Source organism: Rhinolophus ferrumequinum, chromosome 8 (genome assembly GCF_004115265.2).
Source record: "Rhinolophus ferrumequinum isolate MPI-CBG mRhiFer1 chromosome 8, mRhiFer1_v1.p, whole genome shotgun sequence".
NCBI classification, from domain to species: Eukaryota; Metazoa; Chordata; class Mammalia; order Chiroptera; family Rhinolophidae; genus Rhinolophus; species Rhinolophus ferrumequinum.
In genome coordinates, this window is record NC_046291.1 from 84,632,692 (window position 1) to 84,657,025 (window position 24,334).

At 38.7% G+C, this 24,334-nt stretch overlaps 1 protein-coding gene across 1 annotated transcript in view; it reads left to right on the forward strand.

Moving 5' to 3' along the window:
* NCKAP5 (NCK associated protein 5) overlaps positions 1 to 24,334 on the forward strand; it is an 826,259-nt gene that overhangs the window by 219,513 nt on the left and 582,412 nt on the right. The window contains exon 3 of the mRNA XM_033113039.1: positions 23,809 to 23,882. Coding sequence (XP_032968930.1) covers positions 23,809 to 23,882 — 74 coding nt within the window. The remainder of the gene's footprint in view (positions 1 to 23,808; positions 23,883 to 24,334) is intronic.

A 24,334-nucleotide genomic window follows, 5' to 3' on the forward strand; every position in this document is an offset into this window, starting at 1 on the left:
TGGGGTCAAAAGATGTATGTGAGGGCAGGTATCTTTAGAATTCAATCCTGGAAATCAAGATTTCTATGTTGAGCTCAGGATCTATCTCACACAGCTAAGGTGACTCTGTGCCACTCCCATAGGAGTTCCTGGGAGTTTCTTTGGGCATAACTGCAAATTGCTAATGCCAGGTCCTGGGTAGGGCAAACACTTCTCACTGTGAGAAGCTGAGATCAGCTAAACGCTCCGGTCTTGTAGAAAACTATTAGGAATGATTATTATTATTATTATTATTAAATATGTATTCACAGGGCCTCTGCCCTTTAAAAATATGATTTGGGTTGGGGCAGTGATTAACTGTAATTTACATCTCTGTCAGATTCCCCAGACAGTTGTGCTAGTTCTGCCCATTTTAGCAGCTATAACAAAAATGTGAGAAAAGAAAGTAAGATATGATACATGAATTGCCTGTGTTTCAGTGATCCATGCAGCTAATATTTGCTGAGTTTTTTTTTCTTTGTATCAGACACTATCTTAATAATTTTGCATGCTTTTTCTGATTTCATTTATGTTTTACTGGTTTCTTATGATCACCAAAATGGAGTTAAAGAGAACTGTTAAATACTTATAAATTATTATCTTATTTACTAAACTATTTTCCCTACTTTTACTGAAACTGAGAACTCCTTGAAAACAGACTTGTAATAAACATTCAACAAATGCTTGTTGAATGAGTGGATGGAAGGTTACGTGGATAGGTGGGTAAATGAACATTTATTTGCAGCCAGTCTAGATGTAAGAATATTAATTAAATCTTTCTTTCCACATTCAAAATCATAGAGGCCTTAGAGTCTAGGTCTCAGGTGTAGGGGTTCAGGGGTTCTCAAAGTGTGTTTCCGAGACCAGTAGCATCACAATCACCTGGGAACTTGTTAGAAATGCAGACTCTGAGTTCATGCCCCAGGAACTCTGGGGGTGGGGCTCAGCAATCTGTGTTTTAACAAGTCGTGCAGGTGATGCTGATGCTTACTGAAGTTTGCTAACCACTGAGCTGGCCCCGCCTCCTCATTTTATAAATAAGGAAATGGCGGCCCAGAGGAGTCAAGGTCCATGTAGCTTGTATGCATCCTATGGTCTGATCCCAGCACAGAATCATTTGTATGGTGGGTACTAAAAGAAATGATTGAACTACTGGTGTTTTTACAGATTAGGAGGACTATGCCTGTTTAATCAAATCTATTGACTTTCTGCTAAGAATACCTGGTATATAAAATATGGGCTTTACAAAAGTGATGAATTAGGCTAATATTCACTTTACAAAATCGATTCTGTTTGTTGTATAAAAATTAGATACACATACAATATTTACAGAAACAACTTTTGGGTAAACACTAAATGCAAACACTTCATTTATGATGTATCTAATTAAATTTAATATTGGGCTAAGGGAAGGAATATTTATAGTTAATGTGGAGAACGCAGTACTGGTAAATTAGAGAGAATTAAATAGCTACTGCTTTGGAATTGGGACATAATCTTGTTACTGTCCCGATTTTGTTCTGTTTTTTAGTTAAAGTGAGATAAAGGGGAAAGCGTTAAATATATTGTATATGGCTAGGGAATATTTTATTGTCAAGTTTGGGATGTAGCAAGAAGGTAGGTGACTGAAGAAGTCAGGTGCTTTTAACAGCCAGCTCCAACAGGTAACTAGGTGTGTCCATGTTTCAACACCAGGCAGACATGGCCCTTTTATCACTCATTTTCCCCTTTCCTTTTTACAAAATATCTCTACCATGACTATCTTATTAAATCTGTCAAAGAGAGAAATGCAGCTTTCTAAATACTAGTTTCCTCCTAGCTTTACTATAGCTTTGGCTTCTTTTTGCCAAAAACATGCTACAAAAATCTGTTTCTGTCATTATAGATTCAGTACTAATACTGTGAAGTGCTTGACTACTGTAGATTCTAGAGTAACAGAATTGTGCCCAGTGCCTTGTGATCTTCTGATAAAAGATGATGTGAAAGATCAAAAGTCCACCATTCATTTCTTTTCTTTTTATTTTTTTTAATTGAAGTTTATTGGGGTGACAATGGTTAGTAAAGTTACTAGGTTTCAAGTGCACAATTCTGTATTACATCATCTATAAATCCCATTGTGTGTTCACCACCCAGAGTCAGTTCTCTTTCCATCACCATATATTTGATCACATTTACCCTCATTACTACCCCCTGTACCCCCTTAACCCTCTGGTAACCACTAAACTATTGTTTATGTCTATGAGTTTTTGTTTATTTGTTTGTTTTGTTCCTTTGTTGCTTTCAGTTTTATATACCACATATCAGTGAGATCATATGGTTCTCGACTTTTTCTGGCTTATTTCATTTAGCATAATAATCTCAGGACCCATCCATGTTGTCGCAAATGGCACTATTTCATCTTTTCTTATGGCAGAATAGAATTCCATTGTGTATATGTGGCAGATCTTCTTCATTTATTTCTAATAGGAGACAGCAAAGTATATTATAAGTAGCAAAGCTGGGTCCTCAATAATGAATCAGTGTGGAGTAAATGTAAACCAAGCATACAACGGAGTCTGACCTGGTTGAAACACTGTTCCCACTGAAGGGTGCTGAGCAGTAACTGATCTCACAGCACAGCAGGCAGGGTTCGGCACAGCAGTGATGCTAACCGGTATGTCCGTGGGCTCTGATCTGGGGTGGTATTGACAATGGAGCCCTCTGAGAATGAGCCCTCAGGAAGAGAGGGAGCCTTTGGTTCCAGAGCAGTCCACTGGGATAAAGCAAGACCTGGGTCAGTGAGTGGGCTTACAGAAGAATCAGCCACTTCTTTAGTGGATACTGGTGAGCAAAAATGTCTCCTGGAATTAGATCTGGGCAGCAGCACTGACATTTAGGGCTAGGCCCACTCCCAGGGAGAAATTTGGGGCATTTTTTAAGAAAAACTGAACCCCAGTGATGAGGAATGTGCAAATAAAATAGGAGTAATAAAGGACAAGTGTGATCATGATAGTGTGACAAATTGTCTCAGTTTGCCCAAGACTTCCCCAGGGTTAGCAGGAAAAGCTTCATACCCTGAGAAACCTCTCAGTCCTGGGAAAACAGGAATGGACTACAGCTCAAGTCGCCAGGAAGCATGTAGAGCCGAAGCCCCCTGTTTCCCAGCAAGGATAACAGACAAAGAACTCTGCCAGTGAGAGGAGGGCCGGACCCACCTACTAGTGGGGTGTTTACAGAGTGACTCAGGGAGAGCCTAGAAAGGCAATTCTCTCCAGCCTGGGGCAGGCAGGAATTGAGCAGTAATTAGATTTTAGAGACATTCCAAAATAGAAGTTTGGCTTTGTTTTTCTGGTAAATAGTAAATGATAGCACTGAGTCCTTCATAAATAATTCCAGGCTGAAAGACACTCCATCTGGTCAATGATAGCTGAGATGGTCTAGTACAAAAGCAGAGGCCTCATGGCTTCTACTTCTCCTGATTCTTGCCTCCATACACGTGCTGCCCACAGAGTCTGCAGAATCTTCCACCTCTCCTTGCAGTTAGTTTTGTTTGATCCAAATGAATAACAATATTGGAGGCTGGAATTAGATTCACCTGCAGTTTACCCTCAATTTACAGCCTTTCAGTCATAAAAAGGAGGATCCCTTTCATGTTAACTAGCCTTATTCTTGAGTGTGATTCGTTATTATGGCAAATTTAATTTTGCATGAAAAGCATGATAACGAATTATGTGGCATTTGCATACTCAGAACAAATTCCCCAAAATATTTGCATAAATTTTTTGATGTTCTTTTTGACTCAACAACCTCATCATAGAAAATTGCCTTTCTAAATTGATTTAACACATCTGCTTTGTCAAAGTGTGGCTAATTTTCATCAAAAATAAGAATTAGGATCGTTAAATTATTGTCTACTAGTAAGAGAACTGTGTCTGTATTGCTACCTCAAATATGTATTTGTAAAAGTGGAGTTCCTGTCTTGGGTGGTTGTCCCAGGAGAAAGCACTTTCATGACTCTTCAGATCCCAAAGTTGCACAGTCCATTCATTGAAGGATTTTAGCCACTTAACACTTTAAAGACGGAATACATTAAAAAAAGAAAAAAATGAAAGTAACAGCACAGATACACCTGCTACCATTATTTTTATCATGGGTACTGATCTCATGCTGACTTTTAAAATGGCAGCTTCATCATTATTACAAATGTTGCCTTCACAGCAGTGCAGCTATTGCTGGTTTTGCATTGAGATATATTTAAAAATGAGATTTAAAAACAAATGAGATTAAAAACACCCCTCAAATACTGAATATGGTGGCAACTCAAGAAAATAATTATAGATTTAAGTGTTTAGTTAATCTTAAATTGGGGGGACACATGAGTAATGAGTGACTATAGTGAGGATGGACTTTTACTTTATTGACCATTTATTAAACACGTTAACTTTGTGGTTCTCAGAGTCAAGTGGGATCAGGATCCCCCGAGGACTTGCTGAAAACATATTGCTGGGTCCCACCTGTTGAATTTCTGACTCAGTGGGTGTGGGGAAAAGCCCCAGAGTTTGCATTTCTAACATCTTTGCAGGTGTCGCTAATGCCCCTGGTCAGGAGACCACACTAGGAGAAATGCTGACTTAGATCCTAATTATTAGAAGGATATATTTTTGTGAAGTGGTATTAGCTGAGGCTAAAGGACCATTTTGGTCAGACCTGGTACAGCCAAGAGGAGAAAGCCAGCAGGTGCCCAGGTGATGGCAAATGATGAGTTGCTGGGTTATGACCCTGCTTCTCTTCAGAGATGGACTGGCACAGAGATGGGAACTCTGGGCACAAGGTCTCTTTCTAAATTAAAGGTTGCAATGTGTTATAATATTTCTCTCTAGACTTTCCCAGTGGGAGTGTTAAAGTCTCCTGTAACCACATACTTCATTTGTCTTGCCCTTTAAGAGAGAAGAAACTTCGTTTTTCCTGAATCAGAGAGACTTTCCACAGTCAGGGCAGAAAGGTTTTCTAATTATCTTTCAAACAAGAGAACAGTACTGTTTCCTTTGGGCTGTATTAGCCTCAGGGTTACCACTAATAAAAGAACTTTTTAATCAGGAGCAGTAATCATTTTGTACCACAAGACATTTGGGGGCACGGTGGATAAGAATCTGAAATTTCTTCACATATAACAAGCTATAGAGCTGAGGGTAGAAGCTGCCAGGAAACAGATCATATTTAATCCTGTGTCTTTGTTGAGAAAAATGAAGATGTTTGCTACTGAGGTCATCTTCTATTTCATAAGTCCTTTCATCCTCCAAAACCGCGCTAAAATCTTGTATGATTGGCAGTTGATTCTGTAGGCATATTTCTCCTGGAAGTTGTTTATCTTGATATTAGAGAATTAACTACAGTGTAGGTTCAGGGTCCGGAGGCAAAGTTGAAGGAGAAAATTATTTAAAGTGTCAGAGGAGTGCACATTTTCCTATTGCTCCCCTTTTCTACTTTCTCGCTTGGCAGAGCTAATTCTGCAACTAGAAAGAGGGGACTACCCTGTGAAAATAGTAGGCAGCCCCCTGAAGCAGTCTATATTCAGAAGGCAGAGCCCCATTGCCAAAAGAAGGTCCTCACTCTTACCTTCCTACCTTCTTGTTCCCACTTGGCATTTTCCTGGTCATATTTACAGATCTGAAAGGCAGGGTTGCAGCCAGATGTGGCCTGCTTTGCACTCGTTCCCGTTATACCATAATGATCTTGGTGTAGGGAACCATACTGAAATACTCCACAAATTAACGGGTCCTCAGGGAGCTAAGTTTCTTTCTGCAGAGTTGGCCTCTTCCTGGCAGATGTTGGGCAAGTGTTAAGTGTCTTCAGCACTAGGGTTGTTACAGCTAAAGAAATGAGGTAGGTAGGGCTCTCCACATTACATTAGAAGTCCTCCAAGATGACAGCTCGGACTGAGAAGGTTCTACTGAGCAGGCCCAGTGTCTGCTGCAGAGGCTTCAGTGAATTCAAGCTCTGACTGACTTCTTTCTTAGTCACCCATACCCACCCAGAAACCAACCCCCAAGCCCCACCCCAGCCTCATGGTTCTGTCTCCCCGGGATGAAATTAATCTTCAGTAGAGGACAGTTCTTTATTATCCTGAGTAATAAAGCAATAATTATTTATTCCTTGTTCCTTCCTTTTCATTATGTGTGGGGAGGGGTATGGCCACAGAACGCTACATTTAAATCAATCACACAGACTGTTGCCCAAGAGACCCCGCCTACTTTTTCTATGTTTCACCTGAGTTTGGAATTCTCTGACTCGGCCATTATCTTCATGGTAGTTTTCTTTTTGGAATTACTCTTCTGACTCCCAGAACTCTTCATAATTTCAATTCCACTTTCATGCTTTGTAATGACAATAGAGATTTATTCAGTGTGTGTGTGTGTGTGTGTGTGTGTGTGTGTGTGTGCACATATACCCTGCAGAATATTCCAGCAGAAAAGGCTGCTCTGAGAGGACAGCATATCTCCTCAGGTCCTCCATCCTTTATTTCCTAAGGTGTGTGGCAGAAGGACACCTGTCGTCTTCCATAATACACCCTTTGATCTTAATATGGAGACCAGATTTAGGGGTAAGAGGTAGACATGGTCATCAATGGTGGTAATTCATATGTTCTGCCTTTTTTGTTGTTGTGTTAGAAAATGAAACAAGACAGAACTAGTGTTTCTTTTCACCAAAACAAATCTAAATGTTTAAAAACTTAATTAAAACAATAGCCTGCAGCCACAAAAGTGAGAAAAACTGATAAAGTTTATTACTTTCATTTTCTGAGTTTTATAATGAAAATATAGACATCAAGGCGATGTGACCCTGAGTACCACCCACCCCATGCAGAGACAGGAGAGTAGACTTTGAAACACCTCACTCCCAAGATGAATGTTCTTTCCCCCACTGCGAGTCATTCACAGTGTCCACAAGTGAGAGATGCAGTTTAACAGGCAACATACTCAAATCCATGAATCCACAGATACTTTGAGGCTCAGAAAATAAAATCCAAACAGGGTTTATATGTTAATACACAAATGTATAATCCCTCCTCAGTAGGAAATAGCCCATCTCTTGAGTGAAGCCCCTTACTAAGGATGAATACAAAAATAAAACAAAATAAGATAGAATAGAATAAAATAAAATTTTACAGCCCTCCTGTGTGGCTAAGGGCATCTTCCTGGGATAGGTAGCCCAAGTTTTCCCAGGAGAGTTCCTGGCTCCAACATGTATAGAACCTTCTGCTCTTTTTCTAAAACATCTTTATGTTCGCAGTCTTGTTCCCTAATAATATGGGAATGTCAACAGACTTCAAGGCCCTGACTATGCTCAGTAGAGTAGGTGTTGTGGGTGGATCAGAGAAAGGTTTGATTTGTCGATTTATTGTTGGTGATTGGTTAGTTTAGTTTTGTTGACCTACTAGGTCCTCAGAAATGACAGAAACCTCCGTATGGGAGACCATTCTCCAAAGATGCCCCAGGGGAACTGGCAATGTCCTCTACCTAGTTCTTGTTAAAATTAGATCTTCAGGCCCCACCTAACTCCCAGACTTACAGAACTGAATCTCTGAGCTGGGACCTGAAATCTGCCATTTTCCCAAATGCCTCCTAGCCTCTCAGGAGCACTGAACTTTAAGAACTACATGGGATTAGCTTCCAGACAAAATGACGGAGTGGGTAAGCACTTGTTTGCCTCCTCCAATGACCACATCAAAATTATAATGAAAGTAAAGAATAACAATCATTGAGAGTCACCTGCAGTCTAGCAGAACAGAGTTCTATAACTAAGGACATACAGAAGAAGTCAAATTGAGACTGGTATGAGAGGCAGAGATGCGCAACAGGCTGGTCCCACATCCACGTGTGGCAGTTAGAAGTCAGAAGGTCCCCCGTGATGATCAAGGAGACCCACAACCCACACCAAGCTCCCCAGCCCAGGGTTCCATTGCTGGGAGAGAAATCCCCATAATTTCAGACTATGAAAACCAGAGGAGATTGTGGCTGAGAGAGATGGCGGGTGGCTGGCTCATGCTGCAGATGTTTCTAAAATCTTTCAAAGGTTCACAAACCCAAAACAAGTAGCATCTGGCATCAGTGTGCCCTGTAACTCTTGCTAGGCAACCCCAGGCCCAGCCCGGTGACAGCTAGCCCCTGTTCACAGCCTAGTATCCCCCACCTCCAAGTCCAGTACAACTGGCAACCATCTGCAGATCACTTTGTAGCTTATACCAAATGAGCACAGGCACCAGTGACCTTGGCCTGCACCAGAGCCACTCCCAAGAGGCCCCAGAAACAACATATGTGGAGGACAGCTTCAGACCACCCTAGAGCACCACCCAACCACCTCCACGAATAACACACCCAAAGGACAGACTGGGCAGGCACCAAAGCCCTGCTAAAGCAAATCCTGCTCCATAAGGTCAGCCCCTACACAACAGCTCCTCCATTATAGCCCCTGCCAGTCCTCACAACCAATCAGCCTGAAGCTCAATCCCTCTTACTGACTTACAAATAGCAATCAAGGCTCAACTACAACAGGAAGGCACACACAGCCAACACCTAGACCACCTGGCTCAGGTGACCAGGGAGACTGTACCACTGGGCCCAACGTGACACCTACTTCATAAGGCCACTCTACTAAGACTGGGAGACATAGCAGCTCTACCTAATTCATAGAAACAAACACATGGAGACAGCTACAATAAGGAGAGAAAGAAACATTTCCCAATTGAAAGAACAGAACAGAGCTCCAGAAAAAGAGCTAAACAAAATGGAGACAATCAATCTACTGGATTCAAAGTTCAAAATACTGGTTATAGGGATGCTCGATGATCTCAGTGAGAACTTCAGTGAAGAGATAGGAAACATAAAAGTGAAGATAGAAAACATAAAAAAGAACCAGTCAGAAATGAAGAATACAATAACTGAATGAAGAATTCATTAGAGAGAATCAACAGTAGATTAGACAAAGGAGAGACCTGAATCAACAATTTGGAAGTTAAGGTAGCAAAAAACCCTCAACCAATACAGCAAAAAATAAATAAATAAATAAATAAATAAATAAATAAATAAATAAATCAAAAAAAAAACAGAGATTATTTAAGGGGCTTCTGGGACAACATCAAGTGTAATGACATTCACACCATAGGGGTACCAGAAGGAGAAGAGAGAGAAGAGAGCAAGTAATTGAAACCTATTTGAAGAAACAGTGATGAAAGACTTCCCTAACCTGGTGAAAGAAATAGACACACAAGTCTAGGAAGTGCAGAGTCCCAAACAAGATGAAACCAAAGAGGCCCACTCCAAGACACATCATAATTTAAATGCCAAAGGTTAAAGACAACGAGAGACTCTTAAAACCTGCAAGCAAAAGCAGTTAGTTACCTACAAGGGAGCTCCCATAAGACTGTAAGCTGTTTTCCCAACAGAAACTTTGCAGGCCAGAGGGATTGGCATGAAAAATTTAAAGTGATGAAAATCAAGAACCCACAACCAAGAGTAGTCTATCCAGCAAGGCTATCACTTAAAATTGAAGGCCAGTTCAAGAGCATCCCACTCAAGAAAAAGCTAAAGGAGTTCATCACTACTAAACCAGTATTACAAGAAATGTTAAAGGGTCTCCTTTAAGGGGGAAAAGAAATGGATAAAAAATATGGATAATAAAATGGCAATAACTGCATATCTATCAACAATTACTTTAAATGTAAATAGATTAAATCCTCCAATCAAGAGACATTGGGTGGCTGAATGGATAAGAAAATAAGACCCTTACATGTGCTACCTGTAAGAGATTCACTTCAGATTGAAAAACACACAGAGACTGAAAGTAAAAGAATAGAAAAAAGATATTACATGGAAAAAAAATGTTGGGTAATAATACTTATATCAGATAAAATAGACTTTAAAACAAAGGCTATCACAAGAGACAAAGAAGGATCCAGTAATTCCACTTCTGGGTAAGTATCTAAAGAAACCCAAAACACTACTTTAAGGGGATGTATGCATCCATATGTTCATTGCAGTGTTGTTACAATGACCAAGATGTGGAGGCAGCCTGGGTGTTCATTGATGGATGAATGGATAAAGAAGAGGTGGTGCATGTATACAATGGGATATTTTTCAGGCATAAAAAACAATGAAATCTTGCCATCTGTAACTATATGGACCTAGAATGTTTTATGTTGAGTAAAGTCAGACAGAGAAATGTAAATGCCATATGATTTCACTTGTATGTGGGATCTACAGAACAAAACAAACAAAATAGAGACAAGTTCAGAGATACAGAGAATATTATGATGGTTGCTGTATTGGGGGGGTGGTTGAACAGGGGGAGGGGATTAAGAAATACAAATTGGTAGTTACTTGATAGTCATGGGGATGTAAAGTATAGCATAGGGAATATAGGCAATAATATGTAATAACCATGTATGGTGTCAGATGGGTACTAGACTTATCAGGGCAATCACTTCATAAGTTATATAAATGTCTAATCACTATATTGTGCACCTGAAACTAATATAATATTGTATCTCAACTGTAATTGGTGTATATATATATATATACATATATATATATACACACACACACACACATATAAAATTTCTAGAAATTATATTTTATAGTAAACTTTGTTCATACTCCCTTTCCACTCCTGGCATCTGATTTTTATTTTAGTTTCTGAATGAGGACTTTGGAAAGTCTACTCAACTAAAATTGTTTTTGTCAGTCCCCTGAGAGTCTCCATATTGGCAAATGCTGTGGTCAATTTGGGGCTTGTGTTACCTGACCATTGACTGTATTTGGCAATCCCTTCTTGAAGCACTTTGTTCTGGAATACTAGTTTCTCATTCTTCTCTCACTACTTTGCCTTCATTTATTGGCTTATTCTTTTCCTCCCAACCTCCAGTTACTGGGTCCTGTCCTCTGAACTATCATTCCTTCCTCAGGCAATCTCACTTCAGTCTCATGGTTCCAATCACTACCTGTATACACTATGAAATCCCAAATTCCTGTCTCCCAGGCCTGTTTCCTGAAGATGAATAAATGTCCCTGTCAACATCTCCTCTCCCATGTGCAACAGGCGTCTCAAACAACTGCCCAAAGGAGAACAAGTTATTCAACACCCCTTGCACAAACATGCTTCTTCTATAATCTTTTCTCTGTCAGTAAATGTTGCATAATCCAATTTCTTAGGACAAAAACAAAATATTATCTTTGATTCTTTCCATTTTCCTCATTCTCAATTCAATCCATCAGTAAATTCTATCACCTCAATCTTCAGATCACATCTTGACCCCAATAACTTATTATTCTTCTGGCGACATCCCTAGTCCAAGTGACTATCATCTCATTCCAATAATCTCCAACTGGTCTCCCTAGTTGTACTCCTGTGCTTACACCCCCCACCCTCATTTCTGCACTTAACAGTCACCAGAGGTATCATTCTCAAATTTATGTGAGATTGTTCCATTCCTCAAATCACGTCCCGCAGAGATTGCCCCCTGCTTCATTGAGAGCAAAAGACAAAGTCCTTGTAAGGTCTGTGAGACCTTTAAGATCTGTCTCCTCCCCATATCCCATGTCTGTGCTCCGGCGACACTGGCCTCAGTGCCGTTCCTGGAACTTGCCAGCATACTCGTGCCTCAAGGTCTTTGTTCTTCTCTCTGCCTAGGATGGGCCTTCCAAGATAGTCACCTGGTTTACTTCCCTCATTTCCGTTAGGTCTTTCCTCAAATGTTGTCTCTTCCTGCATTAGTCTATGCTAACTCCGCTTCTCTAGCTCAGCTTCTCCTCCTTTCCCCCTTGTCTCTTTAATTTTTCCACATAATACTTACTTTTATTATGTCAGTCTCCTCCACAAAAACATAACTTTCATAAAGGCAGAGACTTTTGTCTGTATGGTTCATGGCTGGAGTCCCTGGCCAAGAAGACTGACTGAATATAATTGACACTCAAAAATATCTGTTGAACAATTGAATTTGGCATTCTTTACACTGGTCTTACTGATTTCTTTTAGAGGACAGGGAATGGTAGTGGTGGCAAGCCATACATTAATCCCTGTTTCCGTAGTCAGTGGTTATCAAAGTATGGTCTTCCAGACCAGCAGCATCAGAATCACCTGGGAGCTCATTAAAGATGCACATTCTGGGGCTCCATCTGACACTCACTGAATTAGAAACTTTGGGGTTGGGCTCAGCAGTCTGGTTTCACCAGCCCTCCAGGTGATTCTGATGAACAAAGGACCATTAATACACATATCAGTAAACAAATGTGTTATTCTCCCCAGGTGATGTTTCAACCCCCGTCAAGGGCATCAGTCTCTTAAAATGCCTTAAGACTCTGTGAATACTATTGGTGCCATCTTACTTCTTGACGTCTATTTCCAAGTCATGTACTGGATGCTGGGATTGCAGAGTTTACATCTTGGCCTTTCCAGGAAAAGCAAGAAGCCTGGCTTCACCAGAGTCCCAGGGCAGCTTGGAGGGAATAACAGGAGATAAAATTAGAACATAACTGACCAAATTTTGAAAAGCATTGATAGTGGTAGGCTCAGGGGTCCATGACACACTGTAATGAGTGAAATTGGAATTCTGTGATCCAATATTTGAGTGGAAGGAAACATGTGAGAAGTATAGGGATTCCATGGATAGCAGTCAATTCCGGCTGTGTTTTGATGTGATACTGGGATTTGGAATAGTCCTTGACCTTGCTGTGGCCAAACTCTTCTACTTAAAGTAGCTGGTGACTTAACTGAGATTTTCCCCTTGCGTAAGTCTCTGTCAGTGTCTCTCCGTCAAAGTAAGACTCAAAGTTGAAATGAGGACTCTGCTAGCCATTTCATTTTTATTTTTATGGTGACCGAACTCTTTCTTTTCTTCTTTTTTTTTTTTTAATATATATAATCTACTGCCATGCTGACAAATGATAAGTTTCTGACTTGCAGAACTTTAAGATAGATTGAATTATTTTTCATTGCCTCAGGAAAAAAAAAATAACTAATCTTAAAATAAGTCAGTTTTTCTACCTAAATGAATTCCTTTATTTGACCAATATATACTTATCTCCTAAACTACTATAAAAGCAATATGTAAGAAAATAGTATAGGCCGCTAAGAAGTACAATACTTGCTTCTCTTTTTCACTTAAAACAAAATATAACTCATGGTTTTTTTTCCTTAAAGGATATCTAGGTATCAGTAATAGCATCTTTGTAAAATTTGATAATTAAGAAATGCTGTGTTTGGATTTATTCCATTTATTAGAATAGAGTGCTGAATATGAAACTACTGTTGAAATTTTGCCCTTGGCCTTGCTGAGCCAGGACAGGGGAATCAAAGCAAAACCAAAGCCAACCATACACAGATTCTGCAATCCATATGAACTTGGAGGTTTATTCCTGGCTTTGTTTTATGGCTTTGAGTATAGCCAGATCCTCCTAAGTGAGGGGCATGGCGGGCGGGAGGTGGGGGGGTGTTCTTCTGACTTTAGTCTTTGTCTTACCAATATAGATACTACTTTGAGGGCAGTTAGCTATGGGAAGGGCATTCTCTGCTTTAATTTGGCCTGCGGCAGTGAAAAATGTGCTACATTGAGTGATTGTCTTATCTCATTGTTTGATCAGGAGCAAATTGTTTAACCATAATCTGAGCCTTAGTTTTCTAAATTGAAATGACTCAAAGATACTGAGGATCAAATGAGAATGAATGCTAAGTCACTTTGGAAAACCATAATGGATGCCAAAGTACTTTGGAAAACATTATAATTTTGATTAAACTATATAATAAATTATGTTATATTGATAAAACTTGATTGATTAAACTATATTAATCAAGATGTTATATTAATTAAGATGTTAAGTTGGCTGCTTAGTATTTCACTTTGTCTGTTTGCCATGTTAAATTTCAAAAGAAATGACTAATATTTATTGTGTTACTTACTATACAGGCTCCAGTGCAGTAACAAAGAGACCCCAAAATAGAGTTTTAAATAAGATACAGATGTGTTTCTTTTTCATGTAAGAGGCCAAAGGGAAGATGAGGGTGGGCGGACAGCTGCTTTAAAGATCAATCAGTTCCACCATCCTCAACATGGACCTTCTGTTTCTAGGCCCAAGGTTATTACCAAGCTAGGAGAAGAAGGTGTAATGGACACGTAGCTTGTCTTTAGGCTGGAGATTCCTTGGATATTGCATGCATCATTTTTGTTCACATCGCATTGGCTAGAAGTCAGTCACATGTTTATACCCAACTTGCTGGGAAATAGAATCTCTGGCTCAGCAGCCATGTGTGCAGCAGAAACTGGGGAGGAGCAGGAGCTGTCTTTAAAAGAAATCAGGAAAAATACACAGTGGGGACAGTTTAGTAGTACGTAGTCTCTGATAAATTGAGGTGACTTAAAGTTCTGCTAAACTGTACTTATAGTTTGCTTGACCTTGATTGCTTTGCCTTGATACTGAATAGCAGGTGGTAAAACTTTTCATTGTTGTGGCTACTATATGTCTATATACTATAACTGTTAATTGATATTAATTAAATTTTCACATGTGACAGAAGTTACAGAGATGTATTTACTCTGTGGGGTTCGCTGTTCATCATTCTATCCATTATCCCTCCATTTGATAGCAAATTTTGGTTATGACTTTTTGCATTGTGTTGATCTTTGACAATCTATATGAGTTGGAATAGATAAGCAACGTGCCGAAATCTTCCTTAGCGTTATGAGATCAGAAGAATGCACTGAGTTTGCAAAATTGTCAATATGTTATCTTCGAGATGCCATTTCTGGTTTATACTAATAAAATAAAAGTGAGTAGACAGTAATTTTGGAAAACTGCCTAATGTCTCTATGACCATTATAACCTTTTTAATTAAAAAGCAGTTCTGGAAGATCAAACTTAATAGCCTTGTAATTTCAGATTCTCTTGTTATGAAACTGATTGCATCCAGGTAATTAATTAATCACACCTTTATTTATTTAACATAACTTTGTTGACTACTTGCGATGTTCCAATGGCACTGCTAGATGTTGAAGGATACAAAAATGAAATAAGACGCTTTGAAGACTTGTTGCACCCCAAAGGGACCTGTTTGGTACATAGCTGGATACACAGGATTGGACCTCAAGAGGATCATCTAGCATGGAGATAAATATTTGGGAGTCTCCAGGTTTTGGGTAATTGTTTAAGCCCTTGTAGTCTATTGGCTTTCCAAGTAGAAAGTGAAAAGCACACCTAGAATAGAACCTTACCCTTGATACATGGGGGCTGGAAGAAGGAGGAAAGAATTAGACAAAGATCTCAGAGCCATAGAAGGAGACAGGAAGACCTTTCAGAAAATACCAGGGAGGGAGAGGTATGATTTAAAATGTGAGGTGCCTCAGGGCCTAGCCATAAGATAAGGAACAAGCCATATCCTGAGGTTTCACCTTGTGGAGGTCATTGTGGCCATAACACAGCAGTTCCACTGAATAGTCTGCAGTGGAAGCAAGGTTCAGTTGTTTGAAAAGTGAATGGGAAAGAGGAATTAAAAAATGGCTAATGGAGCAAAAATAGCAGTGAGATCAATCTATTTAATCTGGGATTCCTGAATTGTTTGTTATGTTTAACATTTAAAAAATCTCTCAGTGGAAGAATTTATGTTGGCACAGATGCCAGTCAAGATTGAGAGGCACCTATCTATTACTTTGCTCTGTAATTTCAAAAATGGGCATGTTTTAGTGTTTAACATTCACCATGCAAATGTATCATGTGAGGTGACAAAATAATTTTAAATTATTTAAGGTGACCTTGAATTTATTAAGGTGACAAAATAATTTTTGATGGAAGCATCACTTGTTATGATAGTAATTTCCTAATTGTGGAAACTCCTGTATCTAATGAGAGTTGAACAGCTGGTCTCCTGGCCTGTGCTTCTTTGCCCAAAGGTGATTGGGAATACTACATTAGTAGTGACAAAAGTGCTGACAGGATCTAACAGACTCTGCCATATATAACACTGATTACAGCATGAAGATTATTTGGAGGGTTTTGAGATCTCTGCAAGCTTTGATTTAGTATTATATTTTAAACTCCACTTAAAATGAATGATACACGAGATCCTCACATTATTAGAATATAATGGTCTTTACTCAGAACTGACCTAGATTAGACAATAGAAATTTACATTAAATGGGCTTATGCCACACAGATATGCAATGTACAGTATACTTATAAACCTCTAATCATTTTAAAGGTTTCATACTAATTACCTTGAAATGCACATTAAAGAAGTGAAAAGCAAATTTCCTGAAATATAGTTCCAAGATGATTCTAATTTGCATAAGTTTTAGCCAAGGAACAGATGTCTTTTTAATGCTGTACCTTTGTAAAAAAAAAATTAAAACCTATTATATGTCTTTGTGTAACTTGGTATTCCTCTCCAATCCTAATTTGGGTGAAATGCTTTTAGCAGAACACTGACAAAGGTGAGGCAAAAAAAAAAAAGGGGGGGGTCTTCATTGTTTCAAACACTAGCTCAGCTTTAGAACAATATAAAGGAAACTGTTTCCTAGTGCTATTTTATTTTTTACATTCTGTGACTTCATTTTTTTTAAGATTTTTGTTAAAATATAGATAACAGACAGTATTATACATGTTTCTTTGTCTCCCAATTTTGGCTGCCTCCCTCTGTTGGTTTCTATGTATTAGGTAGGATTGCTATGTCTCCCAGACTTAGTAGAATGGCCTTATGTAGTAGGTGTCCTGTGGGGCCCCGTGCCACAGTCTCCCTGGTCACTAGAGCTGGGTGCTCCAGTTTTGTCCCTTGTGTGGGTTGTGTGTGTCCTCCTGTTATAGTTGAGCCTTGGTTGCTCTTTGCACATCACTAGGTGGAACTGACCCTTGGGCTCAGTGGTCGTGAGGACTGATTATGACTACAGTGATGGAGCTGCTGTGCACGGGCTGATCCTACAGAGCAGAATTCACTTTAGCAGGGCTTTTGTGTCTGCCCAGTGTGCCCTTTGTGTGTGTCATCCTTGGAGGTGGCTGGGTGATGCTTCAGCTTTGTTTGAAGCTGACCACTGGGTATGCCAGTTTCAGGGCCAGCTGGGAGGGGACCTACTTCAGGCCAAGTTCAGCTGCAGCCTGTTACCTGCCGGGGCCACGTGACATGAGCCACAAAGCAATCTGCAGATGGCCACTGCCTGCACTGTGCTTAGAGGTACCTTGAGAAGCCAAGCCTTGAACTAGTGCCAGGCTTAGGGCTGCTCAGCCAGAAGTACAGGACATGCTGAAGCCAGATGCTGCTTGTTTGAGTTTTGTGAACCTTTGAGAGACTTTAGGAAATTCTGCAGCATGAGCCAAGGCAGGAAGTTTGTATGAAAAAGCCACTGGAAGTGACTTGTGTGTGGCCAAAAGTTGGGTGGGGTGGGGTGTTGGGGAATCAGGGTGAGTGAACTGCCTTAGCTAGGTTGATAGAGACTCAGGTATGGTATTTGCATGCATCTGCACACGGGGTATGGGGAGGGCTCAACAAAGAAATAATGGCTTCCACCAGCTCCTCCATCAGGGAGAAACCTGCCCCTCTAGCCCTCACCTGGAGCCAGAAAACTCAGTTCCTCCGTGTATGTCCTTTTTGCCTTTCAAGTTGGAGCTCAAAGTGAGTGAGTCCATCAGTGATTAAGACCATATGTGGGCCCTTTAAGAGGAGCACCTGTGACTGCAGTCACCCACCAACCCACTCAGCCACAATCTCTGCTATTTCTCACAGCCAGAAATTATGGGGACTTCTCTCCCTGGGACTGGAACCCTGGGATGGGGAGCCTGGTGCAGTGCTGGGACCTCTTGCTCCTCCTAGGGTACAGCTGAGCTATCCTTCCCAATTTTTAATGGTCAAATGTGTGTTGGACCAGGCCGTTCTGCATCTCTCTTCCTCCTACCAGTCTTGAAGTGGCTTCTTCTGTATATCCTTAGTTGTAGGGCTTCGGTTCAGCTAGACTTCAGGTGATTCTCAATGATATATTTTTGTAGTTTAGTTTTAATTTTGATGTGGTTGGAAGAGAAGGTAAGCACAGTGTTTACCTACTTTGCCATCTTGACCAGAAAAAAAAGTTATCGTTGTAGTTTGGGATCTAGCTGTCTAAAATGTAATTATAATAAACCTTTGTGTATGGTATTTTCAGTGGCTTTATTTTTCTAAATAATCACTTTTTCAATTTGTAAAATGAGCATATAATATTTTAAAATCATAGAAAGAGAAAAGTATACGAAAGATGTTAAATTAACCATAATACTACCTTACATGTTTGCTTTATTTTCTTTTAATCTTTGTATATATTTTCAAAATAATGATAAAACAGATTATGCTGTTTTACATCCTACTTTCATTTAACATTATACTCTGTTTTCCATTTTATTATACGTTCTTTACAAATTTAAGGAATTGTATATTTCTTCAGATGGATAAAGTATTCTTTATTTTAATCATTCCTATATATTTAGAAGCTAAGAATACCCATTTTTTTCATATTGTCAGAAGTATTTTAGTTGATTATTTACTCAGGATGGTTCCTAGACATGGAATTTTTGGATCAATTGTACATGGATATTTTACATTTCATGACATAAATTACCAAATTACTTTGCCCAACTGTTACATATGTAGGCAAAACACACCCTTGTACTTAAGCTTTTTGATTATCAAGTCAAGTACAGAAAAATAATTTTGGCCTTATGTGCAAAGAGATTTTTGTGTCCTCCTGCTTCTCTCTTTTTCTTCCTCCTCACTCTGTACACCTTAAAGGCACATGATGTTCATTCTACATCTTCCTTCTGGAATATTTATGTTTCTTTAATTTTATAATCATATTTACATCTTTAGATGTAAAAATTTATTTACATTTTTCTAAATCTTCCTTTTATATTGTGAATTTCATATATATTTTCTAAATTCAACCCTGAGGTATAGAATGCAGGTACATACATACTTGCATACACCTATATACATATAAATATCTGTTAATGTATTTTTAATTAATCTCATAGGTACTTGGTATAAATGTGTATATATACTTATTCTTTTAAGTTTAAAATAAACATATATACATGCATAGTTTAGTTTTTAATTAGAATAGATGCTTTATTTTCTGAACTCATGCATACCCGAGAATGACTTTTTGTGGCTTTGTTATATGTTTAGGGATACTTATGGGTTAAGACTCAAAGGTCTGTCTGTGTATCTCATTTCAATGGACATGTGGGGTGGCCGGGAGCTATGGAGCCAGTTTTAGCTCCTTAGTAGGAAACCCTTAGGTCTGGTGTTTTTTTCCTCACTACTTTTATTCAGCTCTTATCATTGTGAATGTGTGGATAGTTTTCCATGAATTCCACGTGGGATGTGCTTAGCCCATCTGATGTGCATAATCAAGTCTTTTTTCTCTTCTATTCCGAAATGTTTCTTTAATTATCATTTTTATTGTTGTTTATGTTCCAAACCTTGTCACATAATCAAAAGCTAGAATTGTTAGTCAAACCTACATTTTATAACATAATATCCATTGTGTCTCTACTCATTTTCATCTTTAGCCTTTACTTAATTTACCTAGATTATTAAGTTTGTCCTTCACAGGACTGTGTATGTGTTTTCATTGTCAATTCTATTATAGCTAATAGGGATTTGTCATAAGGAAAATGAGGAGAAAAGAATGTTCATCAAGTTAATAACTATACTTCCACAGACTTTCAGTGTGCCGAGTGACATGGAAAGTACAAGCTGGCAAAGCAAGGCTTGGGGAACTGAGTTTTCATAGATAATGTTTTATAGATTGAACACTGACACCAAGGAAACTAGAGCTATGGATATATGTTTTCCTTCTAGGTCATAGCAGTTTTAGTCTTCACTAACTGAATTATACTATATAACTAAATCATAGCATAGAAATGAAAGCAGGGTTAGCGAGTATTTAAATACCTGTACTGGGTTGGGGAATTTGACTTCTTTCTAGATGTTACTGAAAATTAGATTTCTTCACTGTGACCAGTTCAGTGCCAATACACCAAAGTCGATTGCCCACTCTTCTTCGAAGCACCACTTCATGGTGGGGAAATTCATTCCATAATAAAATCACAATGTAGAAAGCAAAAGTTTTCAATTCTGCTATTGCAATTTATATTTCTTTGAAATTCTTAGTTTGCTCACTCCCTTCTTATTTCATTATCTTTTCAGCTCACCCTGTTGTTTTATAAAGTTTAATTCTGCTCTCATTTTATTTCAGTGTTTTTTAACCTTTCCCCACATGTCAGAGAGACCAGGTCCTTCTGGATACTACTGAACAGGTTAAGGCTCTGTCTAAAATGCTTTCATGTTTTTCGTGTAAGTCATTTTCAGGCTGATGCCTTTTCCTGTGATTGAGGGTGACGTTGATGTTCTCTTTCTCTTGCACTCCAGTACTTCTTCAGGGGCCCCGTATTGTATATCTTCAATTTACTCATTCTGGAATGATCCATCCAGACTCTGGGATCACCAGTAGCCCATAGATTCCACTTTCTGTCTCTCTGCATTTGTAGAACTCTTTTCTCTAAGCTCTCCCAATATCCAATGTTTCAGGCAATTTGGGGAGCTCTGTTATACTGAGGTGGAATCTTGCCCTGTCTTCCTGCCTATGCCTTTGATACTTTGGAATTTTGGAGTCCCTATATAATAGCATTCAGTATGCACTTTGCATCCAAGTTCTTGCTACAGGTGCCATAGCTACAACATTATACTTGCTGTGACTGTAGTTCTACTGGGTACTACTGCCAACCCCACTGCCATCACCCTTCATTGTTTTCTTCAAGTTAACCTTCAATGAATGAATGAAAGTGATTGCCAGTAGAATAGTCCTGTTTTATCCTTAAAGAATATTAGGAATTTCTCATTAGTTAACAAATTTCTGTAATTCAGGGGCCAGATGATAAATGTATGAGAGTGCTGCCTAACATTTTTAGGTAGGAAAAAGAATGACTTCATTTAACCAAAAGCACATATAAGCATCATATCGTTTTTCCCCCTCTATCCATTTCCATTGGAGAGGGTGGGAGAGTGAGAAGAGTAGGGGGAGGGAGGGGGAAAGAGAGAGAGAATTTGTGTGTGTCGGGGGGTGTAGGTGTTGTCTAGACTAGACAATACCCAAATAAATACCCAGCTAAGATATATTGGATGTTAGAAGTAAGAGTGCTATGGAGAAAAATAAAGCTAAAAAGAAAGATGGAGAATCCATACTTCCAGTTTCCCATTATTATGTGGTTTAAAATGTCATCAAAGTTATTTTTATGGAAAATTGAGTGAAGCTATTTTAAACGAAAACAGCCAGTATTGTTATTTGAAGTAGCTTTTAAACCACAAGCCATTTATACTTACATTTAATGATTGAAGATCTGTATGATTACTATTAATCTCTGCTGTGTGATATTATGAAAAAGGCTATGCTCACTGCTTAGCAGACACTATGATATATGCTTACTTAAGCTATTTTATTTAATCCTTACAACACCTATATAAATTAAGTATTATTTATCCCTTTGAAGATGAAGAAAATAAGGCTTAGAGAGATTAAATAACTGGCCCAAGGGAACATAGCTAGCAAATACCAAAACCAGGGTTTGAACCTAAATTTCTATGATCCAAAAGTCATATTTGTAATGACTATACCTTTCAGCTTCAAGCTGAAGCAGAATGAACAAAATAACAAATCCATTGGTTTTAATCCAAACTGTTTTCCAGAGCTTGCACGGGATTTGGCCCCTGCCTAGCTCTCCAACTTCATTTTAGACTACATATGCCATGCTCTTTACTCTCAGCCCCCTTGGTTTCCTTTCTGTTCCTTAAGTACCTCATTTCGAGGGCCTTTGAATATGCTGTTTCCTTTCCTCTCCCCCTTTTCTCTATGTCTTTGCCTCTTCCTTCTCTTCCAGGTGCTAGCTCACATGTCATTTGCTCACAGTCGTCTTCTGACCACTGTGTATAAAGAACATGCCCCTCCCAACTGAGTCTCTCCTATCACCTGTTATTTCCTTCATAGCATGTAACCCATCTGACATCAATCTGTTCACATATTTGTTATGTCTGTCTCTACAGACCGTAAGCTCTTTGAGGGTAGGAACCTTCCACCTCTTTGTTATTACTGTATCTACTGAACTTATATTTCAAGTAGTCCTCTAACAGATGTTGAGGAAACAATTGAAAGAAAAAAAATGGGTGAATGACTTTGAAATTCATATGTTTGTTTCTACTTGGGAATGGTATCTTTAATTTTTTTCGATGAAATGTATTTGAAAATGCCTTTATTAATTTTGAGTGTTCTAAAGCATATTTAAGCCTCGATCAGGATACTTAATATCATCACAAACTATTATACTTCCTGCAGTAACAGATTTCTGCTTTGGTTTTGATATGCCCAGTGGTCTTGTTAAAATAACTAACCTGAAAATGAACATTATTTAATAAGAATAAAACTCTCTATTTATCTGCATTAGAATGACAGTGTTGTAGAATCATAACAAATTTTTAGCTACATAAGGACTTAGTATACTTTCTAATCTAACTGAAATATTGTAGAAAGATAAGAAGGCTTCTCAAAAGCTATCTGGGTAGACCCAGGTCTAGAAAAATGGAACAGGACCCTTCCCATTATATTAGAGAAACTCGTACTGTGTTTCTTCTCCTTGTTCCCCCCACCCACCCATTATAGTGAATATTCCTATAGGAGCAAGAGATTATATATAGCATTTAATTAAAGTAAATAAATATGTATTTCAGAAAGAATAGTTCTAAGTTGATCTCAAATCCATAAGAAATGAAACAATAGCTTTCATGGGAGCCTTGACACTGAAATCATTGCAAGGTATTCCATCTAAGGCAGCTGTAATATAGACACAGAGGCCCACAGGCTAGAGTTTCAATTAGAAAGAAAAAGATGTGTCAGGTTCAGGACAAAACAAAAAATCATCAAATTTCATATACTGTATTTTGTTCCACAGTTGGCAATTGAAACTATTACATATGAACCTCATATTCAGAAACCACAAATTAAAAAAAAAAATCAGGTTATTAATAACCTATGAATATTTTGGAATCATGCTTACATGACAAAGGGATTCCTCATTCTTCAGAAATGTTTCTTGAAAATACTGTTTGATTTACAAACATAAATTTACACACATTTCTAAAACACAAGATATGCCTTGCCATTATGTCTTCTTAGAAGCCAAAGATTTATTTTCTAGGAGTCGGGAAAAGCAAAAGCAAACTACAGTGTCTGTTTCTATAAAGGAGATGAAGAAAATGGACATGTGTTTCATCAATGTAAATGATATGTCCAGTGAATGTGGGCAGTGGACATATAAAGCATTCTATAAAGTTCAAAGATACTGTTTTTGCTAGGAAGTGACCCTTGTAATACCAATGTAATCAAGACCTGCATTGTCTGTCTTATTATTCTTTTAAGGTCAGCAGCAACATTGGCTCGCTTATTTTATACGGTAGAATACGGACCCCAGTGTAGGTGACTGTGAAATTTAGCTTTTGTTCTGTGAATAAGAGGGTTTTTATGCTGACTCTGTAGAACGCCAGTTCTCTTCAGTGCTTTGTTTATAGGATGATCACATGATATGGGGAAAATATTATTCATCCCCAAATAACTATGCAGATAAGTCATAGAAACATAGACTGCTAGGGACCAAGGAATTATCTTGTCAAAACTCTTCCTTGTAGAGACGAAGCTAGTCTTAGAGTCCTGGTGACTATTGTAATGAGGATTTATTTGTCTTTGTGTGTTTGTATGTACAGGAGTACATGGATTCCAATAAGTACATTGAGCATCTGCTAACTCAACTCGAGGAGCAACACAGAAGCCTCTGGAGGTGAGTGAAATCCATGTCCTCAACTTATGGCAGCCTCTACAGATTTGATCTTGATCACAGAGGCATGGAATTGAAAAATGGTCTCTTGTTCCACTTGATGCCAAGAGCATCGCTGGGGGTAAGAATCACCAGAGGCTACCTAGAGGATTCTGTTCCTTTAAAGTAAAGCAACGGTGCCAAAAGTTGTCCCTGAGTGAAGGGTCTGCTCAGAGCTGGAAGGATGGTAGAAATTACGAAACTTGTCAAGATCAGTGAATTAATTTTTCAAGATCAGCGACATGGCGACCTTATGTTGTGGAACCTAAATTCTCTGACCCTTGCTTTCCTAAATATTATTTAAGTTTTTCTGTAATTGAAACATAGGGCATTTCTGCTTAAAAATTCTACTCTTCACATTAAAGAGGAATATTTTAAGAATGCTGTCGTATAGGTCTCTAATGTTTAGTTTTTGT